At 31.9% G+C, this 20,851-nt stretch overlaps 2 protein-coding genes across 5 annotated transcripts; both read right to left on the bottom strand.

The window, feature by feature from the left end:
- Positions 1–6,331: 6,331 nt before the first annotated feature.
- LOC103495796 (probable disease resistance protein At5g66900) lies at positions 6,332–11,268 on the bottom strand. Of its 2 annotated transcripts, none has more exons than XM_008457460.3 (6): positions 11,039–11,268; positions 10,288–10,928; positions 9,782–10,191; positions 9,241–9,599; positions 8,421–8,629; positions 6,332–8,328 (listed from the first exon to the last, which is right to left on the bottom strand). In XM_008457460.3, exons 2-6 carry the CDS (start codon positions 10,916–10,918, stop codon positions 7,493–7,495), a joined length of 2,445 nt encoding a protein of 814 aa, XP_008455682.1. In that variant the 5' UTR covers positions 10,919–10,928; positions 11,039–11,268; the 3' UTR covers positions 6,332–7,492. The 2 variants fall into 2 exon arrangements, with proteins under 2 accessions (XP_008455682.1, XP_008455686.1); XM_008457464.3 differs by having other exon boundaries at positions 10,288–10,931; positions 11,039–11,210.
- A 3,462-nt stretch (positions 11,269–14,730) lies between these two features.
- On the bottom strand, positions 14,731–19,353 carry LOC103495826 (cysteine synthase). 3 transcript variants are annotated; one of them, XM_008457509.3, is made up of 11 exons: positions 19,232–19,353; positions 18,304–18,365; positions 18,074–18,183; positions 17,599–17,656; positions 17,215–17,478; positions 17,000–17,137; positions 16,855–16,906; positions 16,620–16,699; positions 15,896–15,955; positions 15,666–15,746; positions 14,731–15,121 (listed from the first exon to the last, which is right to left on the bottom strand). In XM_008457509.3, exons 2-11 carry the CDS (start codon positions 18,343–18,345, stop codon positions 15,029–15,031), a joined length of 978 nt encoding a protein of 325 aa, XP_008455731.1. In that variant the 5' UTR covers positions 18,346–18,365; positions 19,232–19,353; the 3' UTR covers positions 14,731–15,028. The 3 variants fall into 3 exon arrangements, with proteins under 3 accessions (XP_008455731.1, XP_008455734.1, XP_008455725.3); XM_008457512.3 differs by lacking the exon at positions 19,232–19,353 and adding an exon at positions 19,061–19,147; XM_008457503.3 differs by lacking the exon at positions 19,232–19,353 and adding an exon at positions 18,871–18,985.
- Between the last annotated feature and the right edge of the window lie 1,498 nt (positions 19,354–20,851).

The following is a 20,851-nucleotide window of genomic DNA, read 5'->3' on the forward strand; positions in this document are numbered from 1 at the left end:
TTAATTAGATAAACCATATTTTTAATAAAACCGACCATCAGACGTCGAATCAATTTTTCAGGTGTCGGTGTTCACTCTTATTAGTGAAGGTTGAAGGGGGTCATGTAGAGTTGGTGGCTGGAGTTTTCCAACAATGATGGTGATGGTTGGAGATGGACGACAAAGGGACGATGATTGCTACACCAACGTAGTGAAATTGAGATAGATAACTTTTGATAACATTATGGTACTTTCCGATATACAAGTTAGGGAGAGATTTGGCATTACACAAACCACTTTTCTAAAAACTGGTTTTGGGTGTTTATCTCAAACAAACTTATTTTATAAACTCATCTTTTTTGTAAGCTACGACCAGTGGTTGTTAAAGGCTCTAATTTTTTCTTAAGTTTTATTTTTTTCAAAACTGAACACTTTTAAAGTCGAACAAAACACACTATTGGTATTTCAATCTAATTTGTATCCAAATTGGATAAATTAATAATAACTCCTATGTGTAAGAAAATACAAACTTTGAACCTGTTTTCAACGTTTATAGCGAAAATGCTAATACTATATATATATATATATATATATATATATATATATATATTATATACACAATAACTAGCAATATGGACTAGATTTAAATTTTATTAAAAATATAAATACTAAAATCATATATTTGAAAATATAAGGATCCTAATTGACAAATCTAAAAAAACAACCTTAAAAATCATTAGTGTATGTGTATAAAGTGTTTATCTATAACCATGTACCTTTCCTTGATAAATATCCAAGATAATACACAAACCTTACCTTAAATAGTTTTTTAAAATGTCATTATTGTTGTCTATATATGTACGAAAGTTATCTTATCTTAAACATACTTAACTTTAGAATTCTTATCATTGAGTCATCCAGAATAGAGTGTGCATTGTTAGTATGGAAAGTAATTTTCAATTTTTTAAGTATTTATTAACCATATTTTTCATATCTTATAACCTCTCTCTTTCGGATGTAATCTTAATTCATTCATATTTTATTCATCAACATACATACAAAATTTATTTTTATTTTACAAATTACACTCATGTTTTAAATGATATTCATAGCATTTAAAGTTTGGTAGTAACCAATTGAATCCAAATTATAAATATGATTCATATGGTTTATAAAAATGTTGAGTTTAGTACTATGTGATTTTAAATTTTATAATAGATACAACTCCTCGTAAATAGTAATTACTGCTCAAAGATACTAACAATTTCGTGGGTTAAGTAGTTGGTAATTTTGCAACGATATGCTTAATGTAAAATGGATTTGATCTTCTTATTTACGAGTTTAGATTGTAATTGAATTCGGATCTAAGATTTGAATGCAAATCATTAGATAAAGAACAATGGGGAAGACTCACTTAAATGCAAAGACTTAAGAATGATTTGCACTCAAAGGCGAAGAAGACGAAGAAAAGTCAAAATGTCTAAAACTCACTTGAATTGTTGTTTAAATATATTGACTCAAGGTTCACTTAATATAGTTACGAAATCTCAATTGATTTAAAATAAAAATTAAAAAATTTGAGATTTTCTTCTCACGAACACCCAATCCCCTACCCCAAAATGGGGAATGGGATAGGGACATGGTCGAAATATGTCCAAGGATGAAGATGGGAAGTGCCTCATCGGCCTACTCTATCTTATCGTCATCTCTACTCCTAATTTTATTTCATTTAGCCAAAATATTTGTAATTTCTTAAAGGTTAAAAGAAACTCAATTCAAAGTTATTTCCATATTGACAATGAAAAAAAAAACAAAATGGCACTATTGTCTAATGTTATTTAGAAAAAAATCTACAGTAACATAGCCATCATAATACCTCAGTTTATCGTTCATCATAACAAGAATCATTTAAAAACTTTGTCCTTTGTTTGTCACAACACACAACATCATTTAAGAATTATAAAGTCTACGAAGTAATTAAACACATGTATCATTTGATGATACGTAAAATTATGAATGAAAATATTAGGTAACATCTACACACTGACATTTTTTTTTACTTATATTATGTAATTGGGTTTTTCAAACTAGACTTCATATAGTTTTGGAATACTTTTTACAATCTCTTCTAAAGACACAATGATGGTATAATTTGGAGTAGAAGAACAAAAATTTTGGAGAAATGTTTGATAAATATCACTTTCACCTCATGAATTAAAAAAACAACAACAACAATATATATATTATTACTTCAACCAAAAAGTCAAAACATTGTGAAATCTCAAATTTCAACTATCAAATAAACCAAGAAAGGGCACTTTTAATAGCACCTCAAATAACTATTAGCAAAGTGGGTGACAACTAAAAAAAATAGCCCATTTAATTCAAATGGTAACTCTAAAATTAAATATTGATGAATTGTTCCAGCACATCATACCCATCTATAGTAACTTTTGATGGAATTAATATGCATGAAAAAAAAGAAAAATAAGCAATTCAATATGGGAAAATTAGGAAAATTTTAAATTTTAACGAAATGATTTGATTTTTATTTTTTTCCCCGTCCAACTCTCAAATTTATTCCAACAAAAAAAATCATTTAATATGTTGCTAGAAATTTTAGACAAATACACAAAAAAAAAAAAAAAAAACACGGCTATCTTTTTTTACTAATCATTATAAATAAGTAGGTAGGTAAGTATTTAAAGTTACAAGTGGTACGTTAAGTTTTAAAATACATAACATAATCACAAATTCCGTTTAAACTAAAGATCAGATGGTATTTTAACAATTTCTTAAAGAAAAAGAACATGAAAACACGATATGTTTCACGTTGATAAAACCACGATAACTTTTAGAAGTCAATCCTAGTTGTCCTCATTTATAAGCTCGTAATCAACTTTTATGTTTAGAATTTTCTTTTCCTCTTCTCGTTGATTAATGGAATGACACTATGAAAACAAAGAGGAGTTGGTAATGGGTTAGCATGCATTAGTGATGTGATATGTATGAATTTAGGGGTGTGGGCAATATATAATGTTATTAGGTACTAAAGTAACCAAAAGGGACCACTTTGGAGGAATCAAAAGGGAAAAAAGAAGCCACTTTGAGATGGTGTTTTTGGGCATTGACATTATGAGATATTGACCAATTGAGTTTTATTATTCTTCTTTCTTTCTTTCTTTCTTTCTTTCTTTCTTTCTTTTTCTCTATCATTAATTATATCTCTCCTAATTCTTTTATTGCCAAAACATAAATGAGATTGGACTTAATTGATTAATTAATTATTATTGACATGGCAATAGAATATGAGATTTTGAAACTCTTTTCCCCATACATACATGTATGAATATTGGAAAGATTAGAAGTCAAATTTAATAAAGTTTGGGATTGTTAACCAAAATATTTGTAAACTATAGTAAAATTTTACGGTATTTTTCGATGAATTGGTAGCTATATCATGATAGATACAAATAGTAATCTTTCGTGATTCACAAAAATTAGGTTACAATACATTGTTAAATATTTTCAGAAGTTTTATTATTTAAAATATTTTTTAAAAATTTTATTATTTTGATTTCTTTTATCAAAAGTCCAAATTATCCTCAAATCTTATCGTAGTATTATAATTTTTTTTCAATGTATAATATTCATTACGGTCGAGTAGTTTTCTTAAAAAAAAAAGATACAAATATAAATACACTATATTTTGAAAAGACATATATACACCATAAAAAGAAAAGGACACTCGCAAGAATAGCAAAATAAATTATGATAATAGGATTCATGTTACTGCATTTCATTTTTATTGTACTAACAAAAGATCAATTTTCTTTCGTTGTTATTTAAAATCAATCTTTAGGTTCCTATGTCTGACCTCATATGTCCCTACAAACTTACAAAGAACTAATTAAGTTCCAAAGGTCAGAAATAATGGCTTTCTAGATAGCTTAGGACTACCCCTCAATAAAAGTTAGGTTTAATTATGGTGCACTACATGTCCCAATATAAAAATATTTATTATATCAACATTATATTCCTTCACAATTTTGTTATTTTATTTTATTTTATTTTATTTATTTCTAGTACATAATCTTGTTATTAACACGTGTCTATGTACATAAATTCAAAAGTGTGCTTTCTTGCATCATTCAACATTTGTATTCAACCACAAATTTCTCAATAAATAAAATGAATGAGATCATCATACAAGTGATAACCGAATTCGAATGGGTTAGTTTTGTTGACATATTACAGAAGAAAAAGTGTAAATAGTGATCTCCTTTAAACTTGCTATCATAAAGAAAAAATAAAATAAAGAATGTTAAATGTACATCTTAAATCTTAGTTAGATAATTCGAATATACTTTTTCCCTTTTGTATCAGAAATTCTCAATACGACTATGCTAACAATAAAGTTTGTGATTCAAATCTCCCAATTACTTTAAAAAAATCTCCCAATTACTTTAAAAAAATTCTAAGTGCAACAAATATAATTATTTACCTACTCCTAAATGTAACCATTTCTCCATCCTCTATGTTGGTATTGTTCAAATTCATTGGTAAAGTACCTACAAAAATTCAATTTGCAACTAGAAAATATACAATTGTGAAATGAAACATGAAGTTAAGAATCAAGTTTAAAAGTCACTAAAATGAGAAGAAAAAGAAGACAAAAGTTCAAAGTCATGAGGGATGAAATGTAAAGATTATAAACTCAGAGGACGAAAAGGAAAAACTCAAAAGAGTTGACAAAACTAAAAAAATTCTGCCTTTATTTGATTATTATTTTTTGAGCTCAAGCGAACTTCAAAATCCATTGCCAAAATGAATGTTATGTTGTAAAGATCACAACACAAAACCTTGCATTTTGATGAACCCTAAAATCCCATATGGTTCACAAAGCAGTTCTTCTAACAAATGTATTACAAGATGAGCTATACCATAATTTATCAACTTAAAACAATTGATTGCTCTCAAAGGAAAAGCTCATGAATTTCATTCAAGTACTACGGAACAATCAGCGATGCCATGTCAATGAATAACACATCAATTACCATTCTAAAGATTGATAATACAATTCCTAACCACAGCAGTAGTTGAACTAAAAAAAGTACTTAGTTTGAGATTCTAGTTCCAGATATTTCATACATATGTTCGGATTTTACTTGCTTGATAATTCTTCCCACTGAATTCTGAAGAAATTAGCCGCTGCTTTAAATTTTTAAGTTCCATCATCTTCCTAACTCACCCACAATCTCTGTTGTGTAATGTGTTATTGATGATTTTTTTACATGGGTTGGATAGCATATTATTATTCTCAACCCGCCAAGAACCTCCATCTAACCATGAAGATAAAAACAAGTGATATCTTAAAAGCAAGTTCTTCTAACTTCAAGATCTATACTAGAGTCCGTCTGAAACGTTCCATGTGCTTTGGAATGAAAAAAGGCATAGATATAAAAGGAAAAATAGAGGTTCTCTAGAAACAAAATGAACAACTTCTTTCGTTTAGTGGTAACTGAGCAGAGTGCCCACTTAGCTTTTTGGTAGTTGAAACAGCGGTTGAAGCGAGAATTCAAAGCTTCTTATCTTACAAGAAGTGCAAGGAAGGGAAGCGGGCTAGTTACCAAATATGTCCGTTCTTTTGCCGGAGTTGACTGCTGGCACAACTGGGTGCAGACGACAAGGTCATGCCCATCATAGAAGCAAAGTGGCGAATAAGGAACGGCGATTTTTTTTTCTTTTTATTTTTCTAAAGAACTTTCAGATTCAGCGGAATTGGTGGCAGGGGAGAAAACTCAATATTTTTCTTAATAAGGTTATTAACTTCTTAAAGAACTTGCAATCACACATCATTCTATACTAATTTTACTCGGGATTCAGGTGGAATTCTTTGGCTCTAGAAAGATTCCAATAACTTGACACGGGCACCTTAATATGAATAGCTCCCAAACATCTGTGCAGTAACTTAAATCTGACACTGATTTAAGAAAGTTTTTTTCAATTAATCAACCTTAAGCATAGAAAATGATAGATTAACTCCATACTTGGAAGCAGAGGAATCAACCTAGCTAATACAGAATAACATAAAATACCAAAATTAGTTTTCCAACAATTAACACTAATGGAAAATCCGAGCATATGAATAAGACGCCCATTACCATCCCAAAAATTAATGGTTTGATCTGCCACCACCACAACGCAATTGTTGAACTTGGATAAAGAAATTTCTCAACTCTTTATATTCCTCAGTAACTAAAATTAACGGATGTTGAAGTGGTTAAAGCTATGTAAATTTCCCACAATGCTTATTATATTTCCTAATATTGCGTAGCATAAGAGTTAGTCATAGATGAAAACAAGAACACATAAGCTTCAAATAATCATATACAACAAATTTACATAATGTGACAGAGCTAATCAACTTCTTTTTCTTTTTCCAATTCATAAAGTAGAGACTAGAGAGAGCTAACCTGTGAGAGAAGACAAATAAAAGACTCCTTTCGATTTACGGCCCTAAAATCACCCATAAACACCAATAAAGATAAGTTTCTTTCCACGAAGAAGTTGAAGAAATAACTTGGGATCAAAGCAGGGCAACTTTCACATTTATGGATTCCATCTCAATTAAGTAAACCCCATGTTCTTCCCTGTCCTGACCAAAACAGTTCTTTGACTCTGGAATCATCCAACAGCGTGAGTCGTATACGTGGTACTTTTTAATTCGAGCACCCAATGGCACTTAAACAAATTACACCTCTCCTTTTCTGCAAAGTTAACCAAACCATTAGGAATCAAACAAAAAGTAAAGAAAATGAAGAAAAGGGTTTGATTTCGCTTTCAAGTATTACATTTACAGGTATTGCAAGGATGATTTTTTGTGTAGAGATTTTGCAGTGCGAGTACAAATTTGAGGCCTAATTTTGGACAAATAAGAATACGTTTGGAGGGTTGAAGAAGAGTAGTTAATAATGGTTATCATCTACCAAAAAAAGCATAGGACCAAAACATCTGCATCTTTCCTTGGTGGCTTTGATAAAGGAAGTTCCACCACTTGTTTAACCCGTAAAGAGGATTGAGATGAAGAGATTGAAGTAGTAAGGATTCCAGAGTGGAGAGGGGGTAAGGCAGGAGAGTGGCATTAATTAGGATGGGAAGTAAAAAAGAAAGGTTGGGGGTAAAACGCAGCTTTCGAGAGGCAAGGCAGCGTAAATAAAAATAGAAAAATTAAAATAAGAAAATGCACACATTTTTTTGATTTTCTTCAGCAATTTGCACTTGAACGCTAAAAGAAGTATTCGACAAAAAAGGTTATTTGTTGCAGCGATAACACAAAACCTTAAGCTTAGCTTTACAGAAATCTCTTCCCTCCTCAAGTTGTTGAATGATTCTGATTTCTCTCCCACCATAACAATACTTTGAAGATGATCTCTTATAAATACATCGCCACGCTCCCATGATCCATAATATTTAATTGTACGCGTACCTTAGAAAGGTATATAAGAAGCTGTCATGCATATAGCCAATCCAAGTTGACTTCTTCCTTCTGTTCTTTTACCACGTTGCCAAGCCGAGGTGAGACAAAATTAACCCATTTTGCTATCTCCCTTTCACAAACTACTTTCTTCAAACTTTTTAGATTTCTTACTGATTTTGGAAGCTTGTGCATGTTCGGACAACTCCACATATTAAGCTTTTCCAACTTCTGCAAGTTGCCAATCTTATCTGGAAGTTTGGTAAGGCCAACACAATGAGATATGTCAAGATCAACTAATTCTTGGAGCCTTGAGATTGATTCTGGCAACTTCTCCAAATGAATACAAGATCTAAGCCTCAGAATTTTTAGATTAATCAACTGCCCAATTTCCTCTGGTAACGAAGATAATCCATGACAGTTTGTAATGCTCAGTTTCTCCAATGTGAAAATTTCACATAGTCCGACAGGGAGAGCCACCAAATCGTTGCAAAAATCTATGGAAATCTCGAGTAAGTTAGGCAAAATGGATGAGATCTGGGTCGAGCAGTTCGTGAAAGCCTTATCAATTTTGCACATAAAGAATGATAGCTTCTTAAGATGCAACAGGGGCTTCAGGTTATGGTCACTAAAAGAAGATATTGAAATCCGCTCGAGACTGATTCTTTCTAGCCTTGACAAACAATTGATTAATTGATAATCACTTGTCAATTCAGTTGGAAAGGACCTGTAATTCCTGACTATCAGCACTTTCAATCTGTTCATTTTCTTCGCGAACTCAGGTAACTTGTAAGTTTCTGACCCAGGATTTAGAATTAACACCTCAACTTCAGGTGCTTCCATATCAGGCCAATATGATGAGAACTTCTCATCTGCACCATCAATATCTCATCCAGTGTTAGATTGTACAACGACATAATGAAACGACATATCAAAACATGAGAGAGAGAGACCACGGAGGGACCTGTTGTTATGGACAAAAGGCGGGCTTTCACAGGTTGCGTCTCTTTTTCAGACCACCATTTGGGAAATTCATTTTTGTTAATATCCACAAGCAATCTTGTTCTTTGGTCTACTTGCTGCTCATTAGTCAAATGGACTGCCAATTCTCTAAGTATGTCGTGCTGTGTAATATAGGATTCGCTGTAGTAATCATCTTCATGTGCTTCATTTCTGGAAAATTATCACAACAAGACTAGAACTTCAAGTTCATAACCAAATGGTTATCAAGCACAGTCCACAGTCTTGCTGTTTATATTCAGATACTTATGCATTAAGGTTGAGTTAGTAATTATGATTACTCCAAATATCTTTGAGAGTCAAATCTGAAGTTGATTTAGAGAATGTTTCCCAGAACAAAAGGATAAATCAATAGTAGAATATGTTTCTACTAAGCAATCTTTATTTTCTGTTCATAAAGTAAGTGTTCACACGAGATAATTTGAAATACTTTTTTGGGTGTACATCAATGATCGGTTTATGTTTATAGTTCTTCAAATTAGTCTAAAAAGATAGGAAGAAAATATATATATACGTATCAATTATAGACAAGATTCTTCTGGTAAATAATTGAAAGAAAACCATACCCAAAAGAATCCCTTTGTTTCTTGTACATATATTTTACAACATCATCCACAGAATACTAACGAAACACCAATTTTTTGCATGCGTCATGCATATCAAACTATAATTAAACACAGTTTTTATTTAAAAAAACGTCAATTATGTAGTCAAGAAGCAAGATCAACATAAACCAAAACAACTTGGAAGACCCAGAATTTTACCTCAAAGAGACAGTGTTAACTAAAGTCCGGGTGAAGAGCTCATCGAGGTTTGACATGGTTTCACATTCATCTTGTTCATACAACACTGCACACATGTCAATGAAGGTAGCCGCACGGATTCTTTGATCTTCAGGAAATGAACCCAAGTCCATGAAACACTCCTTGAGCACTATCTTGTCATCTGGGACGGCATCTAAGGTGTCTTTGAGGCACTTCAGAAGCTCATTCTCAGAACCCAGAATAGAATCTCCTCTAGATAATTTCCTCTCCGTAACTTCCCAAACCGAAGTGGCTCTACCCGAAAGTGATCCTGCAATCACTTTCAGAGCAAGTGGGAATCTCTTACAACCCCTCACTATCTGCAATTAGACATTCAAAACTTCAGTTGCATTTGTGTGGAAAAAGTTTTTACGACGTTACTTGAAAGGGATCTTTTCTATAGGTTGAATAACTGTGTCCTTGAGTTCTAAGGTGAGGAAAAAAATTACTTTTTTTAGGGGTCTTTTTAATCAAATTAGGAGATTATCTAATTAGTAATTACCTTTTCTACAATTTTTTCATCTGGGAACTGCAGCATTCTGTTACCCCGCGATGCCCAGCGATGAAACAACTCCTTTGCATCCTTATGGTCCAGAGGTTCCAGATCATACGACTCACCAAATGCAGGAAACTTAAATCTAGAGGTGACCAAAATTTTGCAGTTGGGTAATCGGGAGAACTTTTCAAGAAGCTTGTTTGATTCAGAACCGTCCCAGACATCGTCCAACACAATCAATACAGGATTTGGACTCAATTGCCCCACCAGAAGTTCTAACAACCGGAATGCCTCGTCATCCCTTACAGAATCAGATACTACAGGCCCCCCGAGTCTTTGAATTATAGATTTTAAGATGCGTTTCGTTTCTGGTTTGCTTGAGACAACGAGGAACAAGATGTTTCTCTGAAATTTATCTGTGAAAATGCAGAATCAGAAAGCATGTGTAAGAACTGCAAAGCACTTTTGTAATTGTATTATACATTTTTCAGAAGAATGGTTAAGTTATTTACTTTTAACTTGCTTGTCGTGACAAAATTTTTCGGCCAGAGTGCTTTTTCCACAACCTCCGGGAGCTGTCACTACCAACAATCGAACCCCATCTTTAAATAGTTTAGCCTTCAATTTCTCAACAGGCTTTTCCAACCCAACACTTTCTTCTGTAATCACAGGAACCGTCACAACTAAATCCACCGGATTGCTTAATCCAGATTTGCCATCAAGCCTTAGAACGACGTCCTTGATTTCAGACGCTAACCTCAATGTCTTCTTCCCGTCTCTAGACGTTTGCAACAACACAACGTCCTTGAAACTTCCAATTTTGGTATTCAATTCACGAAGCTTCTCTGTATGACTTGATTTCCTTAACAAATCAACCTTCCCCACTCTTAAACACCGACTAAGTAGCTTTTTAGCATCTTCTAATAAGTTTTTCAACTTCTCCGTTTCTTCTTTTGGATACTCCAGGAATTCATTAAGATCATCTATTTCTTTAACCAGAGGAATTATATCATTTACCTTGGATTCCGTCTCCTTAAGAACAGAATCGAAACTCATCGCCCTTTCGCCAAAATTCTTCAAGATGGTCGCTAGCTCGTTAAACGGAACACCCAATGCCGCGCCACCAATTAAAGCTCCCGCCATTTTCTTTCTCCTGCTATTTCCAAAAGAAAATTCAAACAAAACTCAATTTCTGAAACCTACTTTAACGACCGTAATTAAAACCAGAAACATAATCCAACAAGGCATTTAAGAATCAGATACCTTTATAGCTATCACTCGGAGCTCCGCTTTCGAATGACGTGAAGTTCTCAGCTCGGTTGTCGGAGCTCCGCCGTGGACGGTGACCAATTGGTTAACTCGTAATTCTAAGCTCGAACTCACAAGTAAACTAACAAACTACATAACAAAACCCTTCTTGAAGGTTCTTGGAAATGACTTTGAACATCAAAGTCTACGTCTGTCCGTACGTGCGAAAAAGGTGGTCATATTTTTTCTTCGATATTCTACTTTTTCTTAAGGATATTCCTTTTTTTAAGGTATTTCAAAAAATATATATTCTTTTTTAACAATACATTTTCTTCAATAATTGTACTTAATCAGTATTGTGTTTTTTTAATTATTTAAGAGAATTAAGGGGTTGAAAACATTTTCAAATACACAAAAATATTAGAATCTATGTGATACAATTATCTTTACATGTGTCTCTATGGACAGTAACATCATGCTATATTAGTACCTGTTTTGATTTATTTTACAACAACATTTTTCTTTAATAGGACTCTCATCCTTTTTTCCATAGATATTTCCTATCGGCGTTTATGGATCTACTTCGTCGGACACATGAAGAATGACTTCTCTGAAGAAGGGGAATATCCATAAAGGAGGTTGTGTGGCAATGGATGTTACATAAATCAGCGAATCAAACAGAACCAGGGAATGGTCCAATCCGTTTAATTTGTCACTATTATTTGTGTTTTTGTTAGAGAGTGAAATAGGAGAAAAAGTTGCTTGGAACGGATTCACCACCTTTGATCTATGAACATAGGGTGTCGGAGTGTGAAATTAGTCGTTATTATGGTTAACAAGTATAATAGTATACATTTAAGATACAAATTATTTTAAAACATAATATTCAAAATTAAATCTTAATCGATGTAGATTTAACTCAATGATAATGAATATTAACCACGTTCATACTTAAAGTCGGAGGTTACAGTAGTATGTGTCAGTGTTTTGTACTGAAGTAACAAAAAATAGTCATATTAGATACGATTGCAAGTAAAATTCACTTTAATATTTACACTATTTGATCAAAACATTGTCTAGACGATACCAAATTGAATATTATAATTAACTTTTCAACTACTTAAAAGGTAAAACATATTAATATTTAAAACTTGAACAGTTAAATTAGTTAATACTTAAAAAGATAAACCAATAAAAGTGGGCAATTTTTTATTCCTTAATTAGTAAGAAATTCTAAGTGAATCTTGAAAATTTCTTGGTAATTTCATGAAATATAACATCACTTTATGATACTAATACTATGTGACAGTTGATTTTCTTAGTAATTTACACGATGTTGACATAAATACTAAATAATAATTTTCACCTTTTCTCATCCTAATTATATACTTCAATCTTTGACTCGTAATAACATAATTATATTATATTGATCACACTTTGGAATATTTGTGAATTCACTTAATTATTTAATTCGACTTTGTGATACCATATAACTAATTGATTAAAAATCTTTAGGGTTTGTTTATAATAGTATTATAGTTTAGGAGTGGCTTATTTGAATAAGAATATTATAGGTTTCTATGAATATATAAATAATTAGTTATTATTCCATTGTATTAATGAAAATGGTAGATTTAGTATGAAGGTTTAGTACATGATTCGAGGTGATTTTGAGATTCACTATTTCGGTCTCGGTTTGCTAATCATTTTGTTTCTTGATTTTGGTTTTTTGAAAACTAAGACTAATTTTTTAAATATGTAAGTTGGAAATTTAACCAAAGTTCAAAAACAAAAACAAGACTTTAAAAACTACTTTTTTTAGTTTTTAAAATTTGGCTTAGAATTTTTAAAATACGGGTAAAAAGTAGATAAGAAAACGAAAAATTTGGAAGTGGAAGAAATGTTTGTAGGCTTAATTTTAAAATAACGAAAACTAAAAACTAAACGGTTACTAAATTGCGTTTAAAGAAATCTTTGGTCATATTTAAAATTACTTCAAAGTATATCATTAATTATGTAAAATCAATTTAATATTTTATTTCATACTCTTAAATGTAACTTTCGTATCATTAAAATTAATTTAAAATGAGTAGAAACATGTTTTTGTAGTTATATTAAAGATGATAAATGTTATTTTAACTATTTCGAAGTCCCTTTCAAACATAAATGAATAAAGATAAGTGAATATGAAAGTTCAAATTTTGATACCTAACCTTTTTGAATAAGATATATACATTGGACTTTTTTCTATTAAAGAGAATTTGTGTCGATTTAAAATATTAAATGAACAACAAAAAATTCCACGACAAAAAATTATGATACCAAATATTAGTAAGTTCACGTTTATTTATTCTACAACCAGGCAAGGAAATTTGATCCACAGATCTTGTAGTTGTTAATTACTAATACACGTCCATGTGAATTGAGTTGTACCTATTTATAATTTACATTTTTTTTTTGAAAATTAAAAAGGTGCATATAAATAATTTGATGGGATTTCTTAAAAAAAAACCTTAACAAACTATTTACCCGAACAAAATCACTAAAAACAAAATTCATTACATTTAATTTTTATAGAATATAACCACTAAAAAAAATTCATTACATTTAATTTTTCTATAAAATATAAATATTTTATCAAATGTAACATTATCGATTATATAGAGTCATTTGGCACAGACTCCGTAATAACCGAAATAATTAGTTCTTACGAATTAACAAAAAACTACAGATATTAATAACTCTTATTTATTTAAATCACAATATCTTTGTAAATTAAAATGAAATTTCTTAGTCGTTCAATGTACACGTAATGTTCAAGGTCAGTTGAATGCATTTATTTTTATTATTACTCTTTTCGTCGTGAGATATGTTAAGAAGGATTTTTTGAACAAAAAACTCATCAATTCAAACGAATCTATTGATTATTATTTTCATATAAATTTTTAGAAAAATTACACGATCAATCTAGAATATTATTTATCTCTATACAATCTATCAAATTATCAAATCATAATTCGTTATAGACAAATTATGTTTCTTCATTTTTTTAGAATATCTTAATTTTTTCTATGTGAGAGTATGAATAATGTATGGATCGAAACACTCAAGTATTACCGTCATTTATATCCAATAGTTAGGAGCTTTTTCTAAAAAACTAATGAAATTTTAGAAAACTTTCGATTATATCAATGAGATATACTAATAATCGATAGACTTCTTTCATCGCATAGATGAACTTGATTGAAGTCTATCAACTTTTACCATTGATAGAATCTCAATTATTGTTACTATATTTTGAAAACATTTTTCGTTATTTTATCGTTTAAAAAAAAATTCTATAAATAAACAGATTTCAAATTACAATTAAAAGTCATATCTAAATATCTACCTAAATTAAAATCCTCATTTTTGTCCCCTTAGACATCATTTATAAATTACAAAGTATCGAAACAAAGGATTCAACATCTTTACTAGTGATTTGAAATTGTTAAAATCATTTTTATCATTTTCAAAATTATTCCAAAACATGATTTTCACAATTCCAACCAATATTAATGATATGAAAATTACATTTAAAAATATAAAAATTAAATTTGAACATGACAAAAGCAATTTTAACAATTTTAAAATCACCCCCGAAATTATCGGTTACCATTCACCCAATTCATACAAACATGATTTTCTTTATTTCAACTTCAAGACCATTTCACAAAGAAACTACTCATTCAATAACCTTATTCAAGTGAAGGGAACACATGAAAGACTATCCTTATTCTCAGTTGCTTCGGTGTTTATTCACTAAAACTAAGCAAACCATAAAGAAAGAAGCCATTCAAGGAACAAGTTATTCAAATCACTACAGGAATATGCAAAAGAATAGAAAGCTAAAAAAAGAACCGCTTGAAGTTCACTTTCTTTCTTTGCTTTGACTCATGTGATATTTGCCGAGAAAGTTCTAACTGTCTGGCTCCATTTGAAGCAAGAAAATATCACCTAAACTTCTCATGGCTCGAAAGTCATATTCTCGGTCTCTCGTTTCACAGACTCGAACAGCACAGTTGAGAGGTATCGTTCTCCAAAACTCGGGAACACCGCCTGTTTCACATTTGGATGGTAAGTTTAGCCAGGTAAAGAGAAGTGGAGAAATCCATTCAAGCTGAACAATAGAGAACAATTATCCGAATCCGCTGAATGATTTTCCTTTTTGTTCTAAACTTAAGGGTGTTAGCTGCCTGAGCTATGTAGCAAGTGAAGGTCTAACTATGATTTCAGTGTCCCCCCCCCCCCACCATCACCATATGAATAGCTAAACCTTATCAGACAGAAACGTAGTAGGTTCGGCCAATAGTTCCCTAGATTCACTATTGTCGAGTTGAAAAAGATACTAATAAGGTGTTTCAATTGTTAAAACATATTTAGTTTTTTGATCTCCAGCTATCAAAGTCTATTTCTTCAAACAATTTGTATAAGGTAAGATATTGTCGTGGAATTCGTTGAATAATGCAAATGAGTAAATGGTTCGCTAAATGATCAGGAATTATTCCATTATAAAAGTAGTCCAAAGCAGAAGAATTAATGTATAGACACGGCCATGAAATGTCAAAAGAGGTATTACACGAGAAGGAAAAGGAGCACTTACAACAATAAGTTTTCCAGCATTTTCTGGTCTCTTTGCAAGCTTAATTGCAGCAGCTGCAGCAGCACCGGATGATATACCAACCTACATATAGACAATGTTGTCATAACATATAGAAAGAACAAAAGGCTTTGATAATCAGATCTCGGATCCAATTGGCTCAAAAATTCGGATGAAAATAGAATCAAACAAAATTGGAAATTCCTTTTTGATGCCTATATGTCGCAACCTACCAGTAGACCTTCTTTCAATGCAAGCAGCTTTGCCATTTCAATAGATTCTTCACTTGATACCTGCAAGTATTCAAGAAACTCAGTGATCCATGAGAGGTGATTAAAGGTTTGAACAATGGACTCCAACGGACAGAAATTTGAGAATTTATTGTCCATTAGTCAAATGAGCGAATGATGGACAACAAGCCAATGATAGGGTATAGAGACATTATGGTCATTGATTTTACAAAAATTGTGAATCATTTGCGAGTGAATAACTCAAAATTGTGAATTGTGCAAAAAGATGTAGTACTGACTTTTTTTTTTTTTGGTGTGCGTTTGTGGGTGGGTGGGGGCAATTAACATCCCAACCCTTAGTATTTGAGTCTATTGACACCTTCGCCTAAAAGTATGCAAACTTTTTCTAACTTCTGCATTACCAGACATCTATTATACAAGTTCTTGAAACCGGAGATTAAACTCCTAGCAATAGGTACTAAGTCTTGAAGTTGGACGTGGGCCTATTTCAAAATGAATTATGATGCTCAAAGTTAAATGTCCATGCATTATGTCTCCAAATGCTTGTTATTAACCATTTCAGTTTGTAACACACCACCATCCTCTATTGAAAGAAACCTAATAGAAGTTTGATGCTTACACTATTTTCTTTTAAAGGAAAAGCAATTTTCGAATAAAAAGAGACCGTCGCTGGAAAATACAACGAAACAAAAGGTTTGATGCTTACTTGAACAACTTCATCTAGCAAATTGACGTCCAAAACTCCAGGGATGAAGCCTGCCCCAATTCCTTGGATTTTATGTGGGCCTGCAATGTTCACATACAGAATACATATTCATTTAAGGTAGGCACTTGAAACATAAAGACCGATTTATGAATTGGAAATTAATATTCATGACTAAGAGGAGCAAACGGATTGGGAAAACACTCTTTTTTAGGGGAGGGGGGATTTCATGACTCACCAGGCTTTCCTCCAGATAGAATTGCACTTTCAACAGGTTCCACGCCATATAACTAAAGATGGGAGGGGAGAAAGCACATCCGAAATTCAGTAAGCTTGTCTTAGCTAACAGCAATACAAGGGTTCAGATGATGAGAATAGCGAACCTTAATACTAGGATTTTGTTCTTTGAGATACTTCCCTGCACCTGTCACCGTACCTCCAGTCCCTATACCAGAGACAAGTGCATCAACCTTTCCACCCGATCCCTTCCATATCTCTGGGCCAGTGGTCTCATAGTGGATCTGACAAAAATTGGAAATTAGAACAGAAAGCTATATAAAACAGAATATGTTTCACATCGAATTGGCTCAGAGAATACCTTTGGGTTAGCAGGGTTTTCAAATTGCTGAAGGATGTAAGAATTAGGTGTTTTTGCTTTTATCTCTTCGGCCTTCTGAACTGCGCCTTTCATCCCCCTAGCTGGATCTGTGAGAACCAGTTCAGCTCCAAAAGCTCGAAGGATGGTTCTTCTTTCAAGACTCATTGATGCAGGCATGCAAATTATAAGCTTATAACCCTTGGCAGCAGCAATGAAGGCCAAGCCTATACCAGTATTACCACTGGTAGGTTCGATCAAGACACTCTATGAAAGGGAAAAAAGGTAAATCAAATCAACCTACCAAAAAAAGAAAAGAAAAGAAGAAATCCATGCAATGTAAAAGTGCCATTCAGATTTTAAAAAAGACCAATTGCCATTGCTAACCTCCCCAGGAGAGATCAAACCGTTCTTTTCTGCATCTGAAATCATGCTATAGCCAATCCTGAAAGAACAGAACGTTTTTCCTTATCACGCTTGTTGCAGATAAATTCAAATCCTAATAGAAGTCCAATGCTTGTTGCAGACAATTTCAAATCTAATAGAAGTGCAACAAGAAGGAAACTGGCAATGGGATACAGTATTCAGCATGAATATAAAAGCTCCATCTATTTTTATTACTTAAAAACTAATACAATTTGTCCAAATTACAGCTAACAGTACAAAACCAATTACACAGAAACAGAAAGAAGTAAATAAGTAGACATGTCTTTCTTTTTTCTTAGTTAAATATGATTTCTTGTTCCGCTGTAGCAATAAAATGCCCGATCAGTATCCTTGCATAGATTTTAAGGCCAATTTTTGGATTACAATAATTATTTAGAAACAAAAAAAAAAAACTATAATTAAAAATAAAAAGTACCTATCTTTGACACTAGAGCAAGGCTCCATCATCTCCAACTTGGCAGCTACCCGAGCCACGCAGCCATCAACAACACGGTTGAGATATACAAGTGGTGTATTCCCAATTAGCTGAAAATTTTAATATATGAAAAATGGATGTAAGGAAATTCAAAAGTTCTTAATAATAAGCTAAGACAATCCTTGAAATTCAATTGAGGAAAAAGAGAGGGAGGAAGGTCAGTGGCTCACTTCAGTAACATCTTTAGCTATTGTAGACTTTGTATCAACCATTTTGGGCAACAAGTATGCAGCTGGAAAAAAAATAACTAGAAGTCAGAAAATCAAAGAAAATACACTTCAAACAACATTTTTCTGCCTAATGTATAGTTATTGACTCAAACATCACAGAAATAAACTTCCCGCTATTCTAAATTGTTGAATAACTGAGATTCGGAAACGTAAAATAAACACAATTGGAACCATTTCCTTTTCACGTTGATCTCCCAATGGAGGATCACACATATCATATTTGATTCTAAGTTAAGACAGAGATTAAGAGCTGAAAAAAAAAATCAGAAAGATATACAAACAGGAATCCAGAGGTCTGGTTTTACTGCTAATTCGTTTCTCATAAGAGACAAAACATATAAATCAATCCAACAGGCCAGAGCACTTCTGCAAGTACATATATACATCAACCATCTGTATGATATATTCCAATCAAATCACTCAAAATTTACTCCAATACGTTTAAAGGAACTTTTGTCTTTAAGCCACAAAATGAACAAAAAGATAAAACCAAATTCCAAAACGAACATATATTCTTTTCATCCAGCCATTCTATTCTCAACTTCATATGAAAAAACAGGTTTGCGGAAAAGATAAAGATGTAAAACGAAGCGATCCAATACATCCGACACAGAAACAAAAGAAATCCTACAAAAAAAAAAAAAAACGTATAGAATTAAATCAAAAAACAAATAAACCCATGAGAAACAAAACCAACCCAGAAAGCAATTTCGCGATAAACAGTCGAAATGTTGATGATTTTCACAGCAAACTAATACCCAAATCACATAAACTTCCTCTAAACAACAATATGCCTGAAAATGGAAAAAAAAAAAACCCAACAAAAAAGATGATGAAAACGACAAGCAAACAAGCTCGAAACTCTCACCAGCGAAAGCTTATCTGAGAATCCGAGAGCAGGGCAGAAGAAATGGACTTTGATTTTTCTACTTTTATACTCAAACAGGATGAAGCAGTGTACAACTGTACAAGGATGATAGAATGCTGGCTTTAAGACGGGTTGTACCTTTCGAGATTTCCGTCCTTGTGCGCATGGGTGTAAACGAGTCGGGTCAAACCCCCTACCCGAACCAATTCTCCAATGGTAAAAACCGACTATAGTCGGGTCGGTTCGGGTCGCTCCTTTAAAGACAAAAAAGGGTATCCATCCACCAAACTAGAGGAGAGAAAACTTGTGGCTAAAAATGGGTAAAATCCATTCACTACATTTTTGTTTGTTCAAACCCTAAGATATTTTAAAATACTCATAAGATAACTATAATGAAGTACCCCTTTTTCTAAAATATAGTTATGTATATACAAATATTTTAAAGTAATTATGAATATATCAACTTTTATTAGTGATATAGATCGTTGGAAATGAATTTAGGAGTTGAAACAAAAAATTGTTATATATGCAATAGTTTAGATTTAGTTGTTATATTAACGACGTTTATAAAATAGACATGTCTATCTTTTCTTTTACTTTTAATTTAAGTTTTTTTTCGTATGGATGACTAAATTCTTGATATGTTAACGAGGAATTACTCTATCCTAAAAGAACCGATGACAACATCTTACTACTATGAGAGACCACGGTCTACAATTAAACTCGAAAAGTCACTCCTTTAAAAAGTTGTGTCGAATATTTTATATTATCAAATAAAGGAATGTCAAAAAAAGGTTAAAGTGATTTTGAAAACTAAGATTTGATTAAATTAGTAATATAAAATTTGATTAGAACGCCAACCGAAAATCTCGTGAGTTTTTTCCACAATCTAAATCAAGAAAGACCGACATAATTTCTTAGTAAAAGTAAACGATTTTACATATAAATTTAGAAAACAAAGAAAAAACCAAAAGTTGCTTCACAAGACCGAAAGTAAAAACTAAAAACCATAATTTGTTTAATTTGGTTTTGTGAAACAACTTTTTTATTTTTTTACGGGTGGCCACCCATGTAATATTCTGTTACCATATATCACTAAAACATTACGATGCTTTATTATATCTGTAAGTAAATGCAACAATTTTATTATTTAAAACAAAGATCGATGAGCTCTATGATTTAGTCAACTAAATTAGAATTGAAGCTCTCTGTCTTAACAAAAGCATATATTTTCAAATGATATAACTTAGCATAAAATTTAATTCCACATTTGAATCCTTTGAAAAAAAAAAAAGGAAAATGAAAGAAAACTACATTTGAACTATTTGAGATAAGGAGCTTGGAACATTGACTTTTGAATGAGTTTTATATAATATGGTTTATCTTTCGGAACAATTGACCTAAAAATTTACTCACAATTATCATTTGTGAAATGTCAAAAATAGCCCTTTGATTGATTGTGCATATCTCTTTATATATATATTATATTAAAGTATGATTTAATGAATGTGACAAACAAGTTATTTGTCTCGTTAGTATTAGGGGTGTAAGAATAACCCGAACAACTCGATAACCAAGACTACCCAACCCATATTATATGGGTTGGGTTGGGTTGGGTTA

Source organism: Cucumis melo, chromosome 5 (genome assembly GCF_025177605.1).
Source record: "Cucumis melo cultivar AY chromosome 5, USDA_Cmelo_AY_1.0, whole genome shotgun sequence".
NCBI lineage: Eukaryota > Viridiplantae > Streptophyta > Magnoliopsida > Cucurbitales > Cucurbitaceae > Cucumis > Cucumis melo.